Genomic DNA, 18,307 nt, shown 5'->3' with positions numbered 1-18,307 from the left:
CCCACTCACCATATCCCTCAACCCCACCCACCCACTCACCATATCCCTCAACCCCACCCACCCACCATATCCCTAAACCCCACCTATCCACTCACCATATCCCTCAACCCCACCCACTCACTCACCATATCCCTCAACCCCACCCACCCACTCACCATATCCCTAAACCCCACCTATCCACTCACCATATCCCTCAACCCCACCCACCCACTCACCATATCCCACAACCCCACCTACCCACCTTCTCCACAAATCCCTCAACCCCACCCACTCACCATATCCCTCAACCCCACCCACCCACTCACCATATCCCTAAACCCCACCTACCCACCTTCTCCACAAATCCCTCAACCCCACCCACCCACTCACCATATCCCTAAACCCCACCCACCCACTCACCATATCCCTCAACCCCACCTACCCATCTTCTCCCCATATCCTTTAACCCCACCTATTCCCCATATCCCTCAACCCCACCTTCTTCTCATACCCCTCAACCCACCTTCTCTCCATATCCCTCAGCCCCACCTATTCCCCATACCCCTCAATCCACTTACCCACCTTCTCCCCATATCTCTCAACACCACTTACCCACCTTCTCCCCATATCTCTCAACACCACTTACCCACCTTCTCCCCATATCTCTCAACACCATCTACCCACCTTTTCCCTATATTCCTCAATCTCTTCTCTCTCCAGAAATGTCTAATTGTCTCAATCCCATTTATACTGCCTGTTTCAATGTCCTTCCCTGGATTATTACAAGTCCCTGGGAGTTAATGTGCATATGTCCCTGAAGGTGGCAGGACATATTGAGAGAGTGGTTAACAAAGCATATGGGATCTTAGGCTTCATAAATAGAGGTATTGAGTACAAAAGTAGAGAAGTTATGCTGAACCTTTATAAAGCGCTGGTTAGGCCACAACTGGAGTATTGCGTCCAGTTCTTGTCACCACACTTTAGGAAGGATGTGAAGGCCCTTGACAGAGTGCAGAGGAGATTTACCAAAATGGTTCCGGGGATGGGGGATGTTCGCTACAAGGACAGGTTGGAGAAGCTGGATTTGTTCTCAGTAGAGCAAAGGAGGTTGAGGGCTGATTTGATAGAGGTGTACAAGATTATGACGGGTTTGGATAGGCTAGACGGGGAAAGGCTGTTCCAACTAGTTGATGGTACAAGGACTGGGGACACAGATTTAAGGTTTTGGGCAAGAGATACAGGGGGGGATGTGAGGAAAAACCTTTTTACGCAGCGAGTGGTGAGGGTCTGGAACTCGCTGCCGACGGAAGTGGTGGAAGCGGAGACACTCAATGTTTTCAAGGGGAGACTGGATAGGCACTTGGGGGAAATAAACTTGCAGGACTACGGGGATAGAGCGGGGGAATGGGACTGACTGGATTGCTCTACAGAGAGCCGGCACCGACTCGATGGGCCGAATGCGTTCTAAAAGAGGTGGCTCAAGAAATAATGGATGCATTGGTTTTGATCTTCCAAAATTCCCTAGATGCTAGAATGGTCCCAGCGGATTGGAAGGTCGCAAATGTAACCCCGCTATTCAAGAAAGGAGGGAGAGAAAAAACAGGGAACTACAGGCCAGTTAGCCTGACATCAGTCATCGGGAAAATGCTGGAATCCATTGTTAAGGAAGTGGTATCAGGACACTTAGAAAATCATAACAGGCAGAGTCAGCATGGTTTTATAAAAGGGAAATCATGTTTGACAAATTTATTAGAGTTTTTTGAGGATGTAACTAGCAGGGTAGATAAAGGGGAACCAGTGGATGTAGTATATTTGGATTTCCAAAAGGCATTCGATAAGGTGTCACATAAAAAGGTTATTACACAAGATTAGGGCTCATGGGGTTGGGGTAATATAGTAGCATGGATAGAGGATTGATTAACGGACAGAAAACAGAGATCAGGGATAAACGGATCTTTTTCAGGTTGGCAGGTTGTAACTAGCGGGGTGCCGCAAGGATCAGTGTTGGGGCCTCAGCTATTTACAATCTATATTAATGACCTAGATGAAGGGACCGAGTGCAATGTATCCAAGTTTGCTGATGATACAAAGCTAGGTGGGACAATAAGCTGTGAGGAGAACACAAAGAGTCTGCAAAGGGATATAGATAGACTGAGTGAGTGGCAGTAAGGTGGCAGATGGAGTATAATGTGGGGAAATGTGAGGTTATTCACTTTGGTAGGAGGAATAGAAAAACAGAATATTTTCTAAATGGTGAGAAACTTTCAAATGTTGGTGTTCAGAGAGATTTGGGTGTCTTAGTGCAAGAAACACAGAAAGCTAGCCTGCAGGTACAGCAAGCAATAAGGAAGGCAAATGGCATGTTGGCCTTTATTGCAGGGGGTTGGAGTATAAGAGTAAGGAAGTCTTGCTCCAATTGTACAGGACCTTGGTGAGACCACACCTGGAGTACTGGGCACAGTTCTGGTCTCCTTATCTAAGGAAGGATATACTTGCCTTGGAGGCGGTGCAACGAAGGTTCACTAGATTGATTCCTGGGATGAGAGGGTTGTCCTGTGAGGAGAGATTGTGTAGAATGGGCCGATACTCTCTGGAGTTTAGAAGAATGAGAGGTGATCTCATTGAAACACACAAGATTCTGAGGGGGATTGACAGGGTAGATGCTGAGAGGCTGTTCCCCCTGGCTGGAGTGTCTAGAACCAGGGGTCATAGTCTCAGGATAAGGGGTAGGTAATTTAAGACTGAGATGAGGAGGAATTTCTTCACTCAGAGGGTTGTGAATCTTTGGAATTCTCTGCCCCAGAGGGCTGTGAATGCTGAGTCGTTGAGTATATTCAAGGCTGAGATCGATAGATTTTTGGACTCTAGGGGAATCAAGGGATATGGAGATCGGGCAGGAAAGTGGAGTCGAGGTCGATGATCAGCCATGATCTTATTGAATGGTGGAGCTGGCTCGAGGGGCCGTATGGCCGACTCCTGCTCTTATTTCTTATGTTCGTCTGTGCCATTATGACTCTATGACCCTCCCCACAAGAAACATTTCCCTGGATCAGTCTGTTAGACCTGTCAGTTTGGCCACCTCAAAACCTCGGCTTTTTCAAAGAAAATGATCCTGACTTCCTGAACCTTTGCTCAGAACCAATATCCAGAATCTTCTGCTCAAGGGTTATGCTTTGAACCTGAACCAATAGTGATCTCCTGGAATTTCCTGTGTGAAAATCAACAAATAGAAATATAGAAACATAGAAAAATAGGAGCAGGAGTCGGCCATTTGGCCCTTCGAGCCTGCTCCGCCATTCAGTGTGATCCTGGCTGATCCTCGATCTCAATACCAGATTCCCGCTCTCTCCCCATACCCCTTGATGTCTTTTGTGTCTAGAAATCTATCTCCTTCTTAAATCAGTTTTCCCAAGAAACAGGAAGCTCTTCAGCCTGGTTCACTCTCCAACCCTGGCCATGCGAATTCAACAACTTACATTTATGGAGTGCATTTAACGTAGCAAAACGTCCCAAGGAGCTGAATAAGAGCGAGATCAATAAAAATATTTTTGACACCGAGCCACATAAGGAGAATCAGAACAGGTGACCAAAAGCTCGGTCAAAGAGGTCAGTTTTAAGGAGCATTTTAAAGGAGGAGAGAGGCGGAGAGGTTTAGGGAGGGAATTCCAGAGCTCAGGGCCCAGGCAGCTGAAGGCACAGCCGCCAATGGTGGAGCGATTAAAATCGGGGATGCACAAGAGGCCAGAACTGGAGGAGCGCAGAGATCTCGAAGTCTTGGAGGAGGTTACAGAGATAGGGAGGGGCGAGGCCATGGAGGGATTTGAAAACAAGGCTGAGGATTTTAAAATTGAGGCATTGCTCAACCGGGAGTCAATGTAGGTCAGCGAGCACAGGGGTGATGGGTGAACGGGACTTGATGCGAGTGAAGAGAAGGGCAGCAGAGTTTTGGAAGAGCACAAGTTTATGTCGGGTGGAAGATGGGCGGACTGCCAGGAGTGTGTTGGAATAGTCGAGTCTCGAGGTAATAAAGGCAAGGAGGAGGGTTTCAGCAGCAGATATTCAGTGCAATAAATGGTCACTAAACCAGGTCAAAGGGCAGTTCTACTTCACTGTCAACCTCATCTCAGTCTGAACTACAATTTGATGCAAGGAAGGTAATCTTGGAAGAAGGGTCAGTAGCCAGACAACATGATTTAAGGTGATTGGCAAAAAATAAACAGGGGGGAGATGAGGAGATTTTTTTTTATGCAACGAGTTGTTGTGATCTGGAACACGCTGCCTGAAAGGGCGGTGGGGGCAGATTCAATGGTAACTTTCAAAGGGGAATTAGATAAATACTTGAAGGGGGAAAAATTTGCAGGGCTAAGGAGAAAGAGCAGGGAGTGGGACTAATTGGAGAACTCGTTCAAAGAGCTGGCACAGGCACGAGGGGCCGAATGGCCGCCTTCTTTGCTATTAAAATCGCAAGGGATATTGATAGATTAAGTGAATGGGCAAAATTGTGGCAAATGTGGGGTCACCCACTTTGGAACTAAAAAGGATAGAACAGGGTACTTTCTAAATGGTGAAAAACTAAAAACAGTGGATGTCCAAAGAGACTTGGGGGTCCAGGTACATCGATCATTAAAATGTCAGGAACAGCTACAGAAAATGAACAAAGAGGCTAATGGAATGCTGGCCTTTATATCGAGAGGATTAGAATCCAAGGGGGTAGAAGTTATGCTCCAGGTATACGAAACCCTGGTTAGACCACACCTGGAGCACTGGGAGCAGTTCTGGGCACCACACCTTAGGAAGGATATATTGGCCTTGGAGGGAGTGCAGCGTAGGTTTACCAGAATGATACCAGGGCTCCAAGGGTTAAGTTACGAGGAGAGATTACACGAATTAGGGTTGTATTCCCTGGAATTTAGAAGGTTAAGGGGTGATGTGATCGAAGTTTTCAAGATATTAAGGGGAAGAGATAGGGTGGAGAGAGAGAAACTATTTCCGCTGGTTGGGGAGTCTAGGACTGGGGGGCAGAGTCTAAAAATTAGAGTCAGACCTTTCAGGAGTGAAATTAGGAAACACTTCTACACACAAAGGGTGGGAGAGGTTTAGAACTCTCTTCCGCAAACGGCAATTGATGCGAGATCAATTGTTCATTTTAAATCTGAGATTGATAGATTTCTGTTAACCAAAGGTATTAAGGGATATGGGGCAAAAGCGGGTATATGGAGTTAGGTCACAGATCAGCCATGATTTCACTGAATGGTGGAACAGGCTCGAGGGGCTCCGATGTTCCTGTTCGTTTCTACGATTCTATGAAAACCTTGGAGCAACTTGGTGCAACAGAGATAACCTGAACACGCAGAATACTCCAGCAAAATCATACCCAACCCAAAACAAACTATACTGCCGGCAGAGATCATCTGTGTAATAGTGTACACACAGCAGATATAACCCGTGTAATAGTGTACACACAGCAGATATAACCCGTGTAATAGTGTACACACAGCAGATATAACCCGTGTAATAGTGTACACACAGCAGATATAACCCGTGTAATAGTGTACACACAGCAGATATAACCCGTGTAATAGTGTACACACAGCAGATATAACCCGTGTAATAGTGTACACACAGCAGATATAACCCGTGTAATAGTGTACACACAGCAGATATAACCTGTGTAATAGTGTACACACAACAGATATAACCTGTGTATTAGTGTACAAACAGCAGATATAACCCGTGCAAGTGTACACACAACAGCTATAACCCGTGCAATAGTGTACACACAGCAGATATAACCTGTGTAATAGTGTACACACAGCAGATATAACCCGTGCAATAGTGTACACACAACAGATATAACCCGTGTAAGTGTACACACAGCAGATATAACCTGTGCAATAGTGTACACACAGATATAACCCGTGTAATAGTGTACACACAGCAGATATAACCCGTGCAATAGTGTACACACAGCAGATATAACCCGTGCAATAGTGTACAAACAGCAGATATAACCTGTGTAATAGTGTACACACAGCAGATATAACCCGTGTAATAGTGTACACACAGCAGATATAACCCATGTAATAGTGTACAAACAGCAGATATAACCCGTGCAATAGTGTACACACAGCAGATATAACCCGTGTAATAGTGTACACACAGCAGATATAACCCGTGCAATAGTGTACACACAGCAGATATAACCTGTGTAATAGTGTACACACAGATGTAACCCGTGTAATAGTGTACAAACAGCAGATATAACCCGTGTAATAGTGTACACACAGCAGATATAACCCATGTAATAGTGTACACACAGCAGATATAACCCGTGCAATAGTGTACACACAACAGATATAACCCGTGCAGCTAAAGGATGAGTAACAGCCAGGGTCAATGTTTGCAAAATGTTGTACAGTGGATTAGAAACTTCTTTGCAAAGCCTGCATTGCCCAAACACATTGACTGAACAGCCAGCTCACAGTTTCTGCTGTAAAATAACTGAGGTGACAGAGTGAGCCACTCAGGAGCCTGTGTTACTCTCAGGCAGAGGTCTCTGATTTCACCCATACCCTTCTCTGGGATGGTGATAGTATGTAGCGTGGCTTCATAGCGTAGGCCTCCTTCTGTACTGTAAATGTCTATTTACAAGAGAAAAGTCTATCTCAGCTCCCACAACTCCCTATTCTAGCAACCAATTCCGTCCCCCTTCCTGGCCACTCTCAAACTAAGCCAGATTGTTTGCAACCTCTGCATCCTTTCCAACCCGGAGCTGAGCTTCCAACCTCAGATCCTCTCTATCACCAAGACTGCCTACGTCCACAGAGAATCATAGAACGATGCTGAAAAGGAGGCCATTCGGTCCATTGTGCCTGTGCCAGCTCTTTGAAAGAGCGCTCCAATTAGTCCCACTTCCCTATCCCCATAGCCCTGCAAATACTTCCCCTTCAAGTATTTGTCTAATTCCCTTTTGAAAGTTAATTATTGAATCTGTTTCCACTGCCCTTTCAGGCAGTGTCAGCCGTGGCTCAGTGGGCAGCACCCTCGCCTCTGAGTCAGAAGGTCGTGGGTTCAAGTCCCACTCCAGAGACTTGAGCACAAAAATCTAGGCTGACACTCCAGTGCAATACTGAGGGAGCGCCGCACTGTCGGAGGGGCAGCACTGAGGGAGCGCTGCACTGTCGGAGGGGCAGTACTGAGGGAGTGCCGCACTGTCGGAGTGCTGCACTGTCAGAGGGGCAGTACTGAGGGAGCGCTGCACTGTCGGCGGGGCAGTACTGAGGGAGTGCCGCACTGTCGGAGTGCCGCACTGTCGGAGGGGCAGGACCGAGGGAGCGCTGCACTGTCGGAGGGGCAGTACCGAGGGAGTGCTGCACTGTCGGAGGGGCAGTACTGCGGGAGCGCTGCACTGTCGGAGGGGCAATACTGAGGGAGCGCTGCACTGTCGGAGGGGCAGTACTGAGGGAGCGCTGCACTGTCAAAGGGGCAGTACTGAGGGAGCGCTGCACTGTTGGAGGGGCAGTACTGCGGGAGCACTGCACTGTCGGAGGGGCAGTACTGAGGGAGTGCTGCACTGTCAGAGGGGCAGTACTGCGGGAGCACTCCACTATCGAAGGGGCAGTACTGTGGGAGTGCCGCACTGTCGTTGGGGCAGTACTGCGGGAGCACTGCACTGTCGGAGGGGCAGTACTGAGGGAGTGCTGCACTGTCAGAGGGGCAGTACTGCGGGAGCGCTGCACTGTCGGAGGGGCAGTACTGAGGGAGCGCTGTACTGTCAAAGGGGCAGTACTGAGGGAGCGCTGCACTGTCGGAGGGGCAGTACTGAGGGAGCGCTGCACTGTCGGAGGGGCAGTACTGAGGGAGTGCCGCACTGTCGGAGGGGCAGTACTGAGGGAGCGCCGCACTGTCGGAGGGGCAGTACTGAGGGAGCGCTGCACTGTCATTGGGGCAGTGCTGAGGGAGTGCCGCACTGTCGGAGTACCGCACTGTCGGAGGGGCAGTACTTCGGGAGCGCAGCACTGTCGGAGGGGCAGTACTGAGGGAGCGCTGCACTGTCGTTGGGGCTGTACTGCGGGAGCGCAGCACTGTCGGAGGGGCAGTACTGAGGGAGCGCTGCACTGTCAGAGGGGCAGTACTGAGGGAGCACTGCACTGTCGTTGGGGCTGTACTGCGGGAGCGCAGCACTGTCGGAGGGGCAGTACTGAGGGAGTGCTGCATTGTCGGAGGAGAAGTACTGAGGGAGCGCTGCACTGTCAAAGGGGCAGTACTGCGGGAGCGCTGCACTGTCGGAGGGGCAGTACTGAGGGAGTGCTGCACTGTCGGAGGGGCAGTACTGAGGGAGCGCTGCACTGTCAAAGGGGCAGTACTGAGGTAGCGCTGCACTGTCGGAGGGGCAGTACTGAGGGAGTGCCGCACTGTCGGAGGGGCAGTACTGCGGGAGCGCTGTACTGTCGGAGGGGCAGTACTGAGGGAGTGCTGCTCTGTCGGAGCGGCAGTACTGAGGGAGCGCTGCACTGTCAAAGGGGCAGTACTGAGGGAGCGCTGCACTGTCGGAGGGGCAGTACTGCGGGAGCGCTGCAATGTCGGAGGGGCAGTACTGCAGGAGCGCTGCACTGTCGGAGGGGCAGTACTGCAGGAGCGCTGCACTGTTGGAGGGGCAGTACTGAGGGAGCGCTGCACTGTCAAGAGGGGCAGTACTGAGGGAGCGCTGCACTGTCGGAGGGGCAGTACTGCGGGAGCGCTGCACTGTCGGAGGGGCAGTACTGAGAGAGTGCTGCACTGTCGGAGGGGCAGTACTGAGGGAGCGCTGCACTGTCGGAGGGGCAGTACTGAGGTAGCGCTGCACTGTCGGAGGGGCAGTACTGCGGGAGCGCTGCACTGTCGTTGGGGCAGTACTGAGGGAGTGCCGCACTGTCGGAGGGGCAGTACTGCGGGAGCGCTGCACTGTCGGAGGGGCAGTACTGAGGGAGCGCTGCACTGTCGGAGGGGCTGTACTGTGGGAGCACTGCACTGTCAGAGGGGCAGTACTGAGGGAGCGCTGCACTGTCAGAGGGGCAGTACTGAGGGAGCGCTGCACTGTCGAAGGGGCAGTACTGAGGGAGCGCTGCACTGTCGAAGGGGCAGTACTGAGGGAGCGCTGCACTGTCGGAGGGGCAGTACTGAGGGAGCGCTGCACTGTCGTTGGGGCAGTACTGAGGGACTGCCGCACTGGGAGTGCCGCACTGTCGGAGGGGCAGTACTGCGGGAGCGCTGCACTGTCAAAGGGGCAGTACTGAGGGAGCGCTGCACTGTCAAAGGGGCAGTACTGAGGGAGCGCTGCACTGTCGGAGGGGCAGTACTGCGGGAGCGCTGCACTGTTGGAGGGGCAGTACTGAGGGAGCGCTGCACTGTCGGAGGGGCAGTACTGAGGGAGTGCCGCACTGTCGGAGTGCCGCACTGTCGGAGGGGCAGTACCGAGGGAGTGCTGCACTGTCGGAGGGGCAGTACCGAGGGAGTGCTGCACTGTCGGAGGGGCAGTACTGAGGGAGCGCTGCACTGTCAAAGGGGCAGTACTGAGGGAGCGCTGCACTGTCGGAGGGGTAGTACTGCGGGAGCGCTGCACTGTCGGTCGGAGGGGCAGCACTGAGGGAGCGCTGCACTGTCGTTGGGTCAGTACTGAGGGAGCGCCGCACTGTCGGAGGGGCAGTACTGAGGGAGCGCCGCACTGTCGGAGGGGCAGTACTGAGGGAGCGCCGCAATGTCGGAGGGGCAGTACTGAGGGAGCGCTGCACTGTCATTGGGGCAGTACTGAGGGAGTGCCGCACTGTCGGAGGGGCAGTACTGCGGGAGCGCAGCACTGTCGGAGGGGCAGTACTGAGGGAGTGCTGCATTGTCGGAGGAGAAGTACTGAGGGAGCGCTGCACTGTCGAAGGGGCAGTACTGAGGGAGCGCTGCACTGTCAGAGGGGTAGTACTGAGGGAGCGCTGCACTGTCGTTGGGGCTGTACTGAGGGAGTGCCGCACTGTCGGAGGGGCAGTACTGAGGGAGCGCTGCACTGTCGTTGGGGCTGTACTGAGGGAGTGCCGCACTGTCGGAGGGGCAGTACTGAGGGAGCGCCGCACTGTCGGAGGGGCAGTACTGAGGGAATGCTGCACTGTCGGAGGGGCAGTACTGAGGTAGCGCTGCACTGTCAAAGGGGCAGTACTGAGGTAGCGCTGCACTGTCGGAGGGGCAGTACTGAGGGAGTGCCGCACTGTCGGAGTGGCAGTACTGAGGGAGCGCTGCACTGTCGGAGGGGCAGTACTGCGGGAGCGCCGCACTGTCGGAGGGGCAGTACTGAGGGAGCGCTGCACTGTCGGAGGGGCAGTACTGTGGGAGCGCTGCACTGTCGGAGGGGCAGTACTGAGGGAGCACTGCACTGTCGGAGGGGCAGTACTGAGGGAGTGCTGCACTGTCGGAGGGGCAGTACTGAGGGAGTGCTGCACTGTCGTTGGGGCAGTACTGAGGGAGCGCTGCACTGTCGGGGATGCTGTCTTTCAGATGAGGCATTAAACCGAAGCCCCGTCTGCTCTCTCAGGTGGACGTAAATCCCACGGCACTATTTTGAAGAAGAGCTGGGGAGTTCTCCCCGGTGTCCTGGGCCAATATTCATCCCTCAATCAAGATCACTAAACAGATGATCTGGTCATTATCACATTGCTGTTTGTGGGAGCTTGCTGTGTGCAAATTGGCTGCTGCGTTTCCTACATTACAACAGTGACAATACCAGCAAAAAAAAAAGTACTTCATTGGCTGTAAAGCGCTTTGGACGTCTGGTGGTCGTGAAAGGCGCGGGAGAAATGGGAGTCTCTTTTTTCGGCGCTTTCCAGATCACAATAACTCGCTGTGTAATGAGTTTTCCCTCCTGTCACCTCTGGTTCGTTTGTCAATTACTTTAAATCTGTGTCCTCTGGTTACTGACTCTTCTGCCACTGGAAACAGTTTCTCCTTATTTAGTCTATCAAAACCCTACATGATTTTGAACACCTCTATTAAATCTCCTCTTAATCTTCTCTGCTCTAAGGAGAACAATCCCAGCTTCTCCACATCACTGAAATCCTTCATCCCTGGAACCATTCTAGTAAATCTCCTCTGTACCCTCTCCAAGGCCTTGACATCCTTCCGAAAGTGTGGTGCCCAGAATCTGACACAACTTGTCCTGCCATCTTCAAAGATTTGTCTACATATACCCCCAGGTTCCTGTTCCTGCACCCCCTTTATAATTTCACCCTTTAGTTTATATTGCCTCTCCTCAGTCTTCCTTCCAAAATGCATCAATTCACACTTCTCTTACATCCACCACGCGTCTGCCCACTTCCCCAGTCTGTCTGTGTCCTCCTGAAGTCTGTTACTATCCTCCTCACTGTTTACTACATTTCTGAGTTTCTTGTCATCTGCAAACGTAAGAACATAAGTATTAGGAGCAGGAGTCGGCCATCTGGCCCCTCGAGCCTGCTCCGCCATTCGGCCCCTCGAGCCTGCTCCGCCATTCGGCCCCTCGAGTCTGCTCCGCCATTCGGCCCCTCGAGCCTGCTCCGCCATTCGGCCCCTCGAGCCTGCTCCGCCATTCGGCCCCTCGAGTCTGCTCCGCCATTCGGCCCCTCGAGCCTGCTCCGCCATTCGGCCCCTCGAGCCTGCTCCGCCATTCAATAAGATCATGGCCGATCTTCTACCTCAACTCCACTTCCTGCACGGTCCCCATATCCCTTGATTCCCTTAATATCCCAAAATCTTTTGATCTCTATCAAAATGAGCAGTGGTCCCAACACCGACCCCTGGGGGACACCACTGTATACTCCGTAACATCGACCGTCTCCGCCCCACCTCAGACCATCTGCCACTGAAACCCTCATCCATGCTTTTGTTACCTCCAGACGTCACTATTCCAGACTCAACTATTCCAGGGCTCTCATAGAATCATAGACGTTTACCGCACAGAAGGAGGCCATTCGGCCCATCTTGTCCGCGCCAGCCGAAAAAGAGCTCTCCAGCCTAATCCCACTGTCCAGCTCTTGGTCCGTAGCCCTGTGGGTTCCGGCACTTCAGGTACATATCCAAGTACTTTTTAAATGTGATGAGGGTTTCTGCCTCTACCACCCTTTCAGGCAGTGAGTTCCAGACCCCACCCCATCCGGGTGAAAGAAATTTCTCCTCAACTCCCCTCTGAACCTCCTGCCAATTACTTAAATCTATGTCCCCCTGGTTATCGACCCCTCTGCTAAGGGAAACAGGTCCTTCTATCAACTCTATCTAGGCTCCTCATCATTTTATACACCTCAATTAAGTCTCCCCTCAGCCTCCTCTGTTCTAAAGAAAACAACCCCAGCCTATCCAATCTTTCCTCATAGCTAAAATTCCCCAGCACAGGCAACATCCTCATAAATCTCCTCTGTACCCTCTCCAGTGCAATCACATCCTTCCTGTAATGTGGTGACCAGAACTGCACGCAGTACTCTAGCTGAGGCCTAACTAGTGTTTTATACAGTTCAAGCACAACCCCCCTGCTCTTATATTCTATACCTCAGCTAATAAAGGCAAGCATTCTGTATGGCTTCTTAACCACCTTATCTTCCTGGCCTGCTACCTTCAGGGATCTGTGGACATGCACTCCAAGGTCCCTCTGATCTTCTGCACTACTCAGTGTCTTACCATTTATAGTGTATTCCCTTTCCTTGTTAGCCCTCCCCAAATGCATTACCTCACACTTCTCCAGATTGAATTCCATTTGCTACTGTTCTACCCACCTGACCAATCCATTGCTATTTTCCTCAGTCTGCAGCTTTCTTCTTCACTATCAACCACACGGCCTATTTTTGTATCATCTGCAAACTTCTTAATCATACTTCTTACATCCAAGTCCAAATGACCACAAAAAGCAAAGGAACCAGTAGTCTCCTGCCTGGCCTCCCATCATCAACCCTCCGTAAACTTCAGCACACCCAGAACTCTGCTGCCCGTATCCTAACTCGCACCAAGTCCTGCTCTCCCATCACCCCGTCCTTGCTGACCTACCCTGGCTCTCAGGCTCACAATGCCTCCAATTTAAAAATCTCATCACCGTGTTTAAAACCCACACACTGGGCAGAGTCACGGATTAACACCATTGTCCAGTTAGGTAGTAACCCTGATCGTGCACAATGACCCCCTCGTGCACAGTGACCCCCCTCCCGCACCGCGACCCCCCTCCCGCACCGCGACCCCCCTCCCGCACCGCGACCACCTCCCGCACCGCGACCCCCTCCCGCACAGCGACCCCTCCCGCACAGCGACCCCCTCCCGCACAGCGACCCCTCCCGCACAGCGACTCCCCTCCCGCACAGCGACCCCTCCCGCACAGCGACCCCTCCCGCACAGCGACCCCCTCCCGCACAGCGACCCCCTCCCGCACAGCGACCCCTCCCGCACAGCGACCCCCTCCCGCACCGCGACTCCCCTCCCGCACAGCGACCCCCTCCCGCACCGCGACCCCCCTCCCGCACCGCGACCCCCCTCCCGCACCGCGACCCCCCTCCCGCACCGCGACCACCTCCCGCACCGCGACCCCCTCCCGCACAGCGACCCCTCCCGCACAGCGACCCCCTCCCGCACAGCGACCCCTCCCGCACAGCGACTCCCCTCCCGCACAGCGACCCCTCCCGCACAGCGACCCCCTCCCGCACAGCGACCCCCTCCCGCACAGCGACCCCTCCCGCACAGCGACCCCCTCCCGCACAGCGACTCCCCTCCCGCACCGCGACCCCCCTCCCGCCCAGCGACCCCCTCCCGCCCAGCGGCCCCCTCGCGCCCAGCGTCCCCCTCGCGCCCAGCGACCCCCTCGCGCCCAGCGTCCCCCTCGCGCCCAGCGTCCCCCTCGCGCCCAGCGTCCCCCTCGCGCCCAGCGACTCCCCTCGCGCCCAGCGACCCCCTCCCGCACAGCGACCCCCTCCCGCACAGCGACCCCCTCGCGCCCAGCGTCCCCCCTCGCGCCCAGCGACCTCCTCGCGCCCAGCGACCCCCTCCCGCACCGCGACCCCCTCACGCACAGCGACCCCTTTGTGCCCAGCGACTCCCTCGTGCACAGCGACCCCCTTGTGGGTATCCTGGTCCAGCACCAGGTATCACGTCAGTGAGGTTCAAGGCTACCCATGCCCTGGCACCATGTGCCCACACCCGGGCATTAGCACTCGGCCGTGGTGTGACCTCACTACACGATCCTTTAACATGGCGGTCTCACTAGTGCCCCTCACAATCCGACTTCCAGCCCCAATTTATAACATTTGTGTGACGAGCTCGGTCTGTAAAGCCCAGGACCCGGCCTTCCTGCTCCAGTTATCCAGACACTTCCACACCCCTCCCCCACCTGCCTTCGGCCAGCCAGTGTTTTGAGTGGTGGGAGGTGCTGCAGCAACAGAGACAAGGAGGTCACTTTTGGAACCTGACACCAGAGCTCTGAAGATGTGAAGATGACATCTCAGCCACTCGCTTCTCTTTGTCACTCTCTAAAAGAAACTAAATTATTACACACATTGCCTGAAACTCAATACAGGCCTCAAGCGACGATAAACCTCCTGCCACTTCAAGCTGCCCCAGTCCAGTCAGAGCGGGGAGAGGGCGCCCCTCAAACACTGAACCCGTCGCCCCGCCAACAACAGGGTCACAGTAGTGACGCAAGAGTTAGCACTAGGCCCAAGACCCGCCAGCAAGGCAGTGTGGTACTGCCTCATTCCCCGGCCGTGACTCTAGGGGCTGAGACTACAACACCAGATCTGAGATTCTGTAGGTGCAAGTCTCACCCGACCCCGAACTAAGACCTCCTAACTACCCCCAACCATCTCGCACTATAAACAGGGCATGCAACTCACAGCTACGGACTGACACAAATCTGTTTCAGTTAATTGTATCGTAATAGGTTAGTAAAGTTCAGACTGTACCTGGCCACCGGGCTTTGGCTGAATGACCGTCTGGTGCTGTACGGGCTGAGTGACCGCCTCCTGCCGTACGGACTTGGTGATCTCCCGCTGTATTCGTACGAGCTGCTGTGTCTGTCATAGCTGGGCGATCGGTGTCTGCTGTAGGGGCTCGAAGACCGTTGCCTCCTGGCGTAAGGACTTGGTGATCGCACGTTATAACCGATTTGGTAGGCAGCGGGCTCCCTGGAACCGTAGTAGGGTGGACTCACTGACTGTTTCCGGCTGGAATCACCAGGACTTCGCCGATAACCATCGTAATTACTTGAAGTCCGGGACCTATAAACAGGGCTGGCATCGTATCCTTTGCTGTATGTCCCAAAGGGGCTGTCTTCTCTATTGGGGCTCGATGACCGCTTGCGCCTCGGGCTCCCGCTTTTCTTTTTCGGGCTGGGGGACGTTCGATAACCTCGCGGCGTTTCCTTGCTTTTCTTCTGGCTCTTCACTCGCTCCTTGTGCGTTGATCGCTCCTCTTTCTCTCTCTTACCCCTCTCTTTGTACGATTTGGCAGACTTTGTCTCCTTGCTGCCATGTTTCAAGAATGGCGATGTTTGCTCCTTCTTCCCGCCATCCTCGTCCTCCATCACCTGCCTTTTGGAAGAAGTCCTTTCTCTGCTGGTACTGGATTTGCCAGACTCCGGCCTCCTGGCCCGCTCTTTAACCCTTTCCATCTCCTTCGACTTGTGGTGCTCCTTAACCCGTTTATGCGGATGGTGGTGGTGATGCTTGTGAACTTTAAGCGCTCTGTCCGAGCTCGTCCGTTCTTCCTTCTCCCTCCGCTCGGTGACCTCAGAAAAAGTGTCGGAGTCCGAGCTGATGTCATCGTACTCCACCAGAGACTTCACCTTGGTGAGCGGAGGCTGCGCAGCCGCCCCTGGCGAGTCCCGGCTGTGCTTGGCTCGGTGTCGCTTGTGCCTGGACGCTGCTTTGCGCCGCTCTCTGCCGCTGCTGGGGCCGGGCTGCAGGGAGCCCGAGCCACTGCCTCCGTCCACCTTAGTCCCAGCTCGCTCCGAGCCCGGCATCCCACAGAAAACAGCAAGGAAAGGAGAGTGAAAGTGTGCTGGCGGCGGCCCTGATCCTGATCCTCTGTCTGAACATTCACCCCAAGTGTTCCTTTTCTTCCATAATCTTTACTCTGCGGGGCTGCCACTGGCAGCAACTTCGGGCTTTACTTTAAGGCACAGGAACTGGCGCCTGGGGCTTGGATTTTCTTGGCAATGTTTTGGCTCCTGAAGATTTTTTACAGAATGGGCGCCGTTTCCAAACATTAAAAACTTATTTTATTTCGTTTTGAGTTGAGTTGGAGTCCGGCAAATTGGATTAACGAACGCAAAAAAACTTGTATCTGGTATTTAAGTTTTTATCAATAATATCGCTTTGATTCTCAGCAAATGGCTCTATCAGCGTGTATATAGGGCATTCTGCAATGGGGTTAGAAGCCCTGGACCCCTCTCTGGCCGCTACTCAGGCCGATGGAGGCGGATTGCTGGCAGCAGCCTGCCTTCAGCTTTGGAAACACCGACGCCATTGCGGCTTCAGTACCGGAAATCCAGATCCTGCAGGGGTCAAAGATCTACTTCCGGACCGCCTCCTTTCTCACAAAACCGCAAGGTGGCGCTGTCCGCCCGCTGCAGTACCTCATCCGGTACACCGGGTGGCGATGTCCGCGCTTAGACACGCTGCAGTACCTCATCCCGCACAGCAGGTGACGCTGTCCGTCCTTAGGCACGCTGCAGTACCTCATCCCGCACACCAGATGACGCAGTCCGTCCTTAGGCACGCTGCAGTACCTCATCCCGCACACCAGGTGACGCTGTCCGTCCTTAGGCACGCTGCAGTACCTCATGCCGCACACCAGGTGGCGCTGTCCGCCCTCAGATCCGCTGCAGTACCTCATCCGGTACACCAGGTGGCGGTGTCCGTCCTTAGATCCGCTGCAGTACCTCATCCCGCACACCAGGTGACGCTGTCCGTCATTAGATCCGCTGCACTACCTCATCCTGCACACCGGGTGGCGCTGTCCGCCCTCAGATCCGCTGCAGTACCTCATCCGGTACACCAGGTGGCGGTGTCCGTCCTTAGATCCGCTGCAGTACCTCATCCCGTACACCAGGTGACGCTGTCCGCACTTAGACACGCTGCAGTACCTCTTCCCGCACACCGGGTGGCGGTGTCCGCGCTTAGACACGGTGCAGTACCTCATCCCGCACACCCGGTGGCGCTGTCCGCCCTTAGACCCGCTGCAGTACCTCATACCGCACACCCGGTGGCGATGTCCGCACTTAGACGCGCTGCAGTACCTCTTCCCGCACACCCGGTGGCGCTGTCCGCTCTTAGGCCCGCTGCAGTACCTCATACCGCACACCCGGTGGCAATGTCCGCACTTAGACGCGCTGCAGTACCTCTTCCCGCACACCCAGTGGCGCTGTCCGCCCTTAGACCCGCTGCAGTAACTCATCCCACACACCCGGTGGCGATGTCCGCACTTAGACGCGCTGCAGTACCTCTTTGTTGGCACAGGATGGCGCTGCCGGCTGCAATGCCGCAGTCTGGCCGATTGGCGCCGCTGGTCAGTCAGTGCTAAACAGCACAGGCCAGATTTTCGATTTTATAAATAGGATTTCTGTGTCAATCAAACTATAAGTATATAATAACAAAAAAAGACAAAAAAGAAACCAGAATTGGCTGGAAATACACCAGGAGTCTGAACAACAACTTTTATTTATAAAACACCTTGAACACTTAAATATTCCCAAACACTTCATATTGGAGTGAAGGAAGAGTGAGCAGACAAAGGAGACACGGCCACAAACTTCGTCAAAGAGAAAAAGGCAAAAAAAAATCAGATACTGCAAATCTGAAACACAAAGAAACATTCAGCAGGTCAAACAGAGGCTGAGACAAGTTGACATTTCAGGCGTGGATCCTTCATCAGAACTGGACAAATTATAGATGAACAGTATTTAAAAAGGAACAGGAGAAAGGGAAGGGGGATGGGATGACTCAGACACAGACACACTCACCCCCCCCCCCAACACACAAAACACAGACACAGGGTCACCGGGGCAGAGGTAGCGGCGAGAGGATAAAGAGCGGCCCGAGAGTGGACCTGAATTAAAGCAGTGACAGCGGCGAGAGGATAAAGAGCGGCCCGAGAGCGGAGCTGAATTAAAGCAGCGGCGAGAGGGTAAAGAGCGGCCCGAGAGTGGACCTGAATTAAAGCAGCGGCGAGAGGGTAAAGAGCGGCCCGAGAGTGGACCTGAATTAAAGCAGCGACAGCGGTGAGAGGATAAAGAGCGGCCCGAGAGTGGACCTGAATTAAAGCAGCGGCGAGAGGGTAAAGAGCGGCCCGAGAGTGGACCTGA

At 53.7% G+C, this 18,307-nt stretch overlaps 1 protein-coding gene across 1 annotated transcript in view; it reads right to left on the bottom strand.

The window, feature by feature from the left end:
• The window catches only part of LOC147100949 (cyclin-dependent kinase 12-like), an 84,567-nt gene extending 68,065 nt beyond the window's left edge, over nt 1-16,502 (bottom strand). The window contains exon 1 of the mRNA XM_085966054.1: nt 14,907-16,502. Coding sequence (XP_085822180.1) covers nt 14,907-15,964 — 1,058 coding nt within the window. The 5' untranslated portion in view covers nt 15,965-16,502. The remainder of the gene's footprint in view (nt 1-14,906) is intronic.
• Nucleotides 16,503-18,307: the final 1,805 nt, after the last annotated feature.

This window comes from Somniosus microcephalus, chromosome 24, assembly GCF_052327205.1.
Source record: "Somniosus microcephalus isolate GS21.2 chromosome 24, FLI_Smic_1.0, whole genome shotgun sequence".
Taxonomy (NCBI): Eukaryota; Metazoa; Chordata; class Chondrichthyes; order Squaliformes; family Somniosidae; genus Somniosus; species Somniosus microcephalus.
This window is presented reverse-complemented; position numbering and strand designations above follow the sequence as displayed.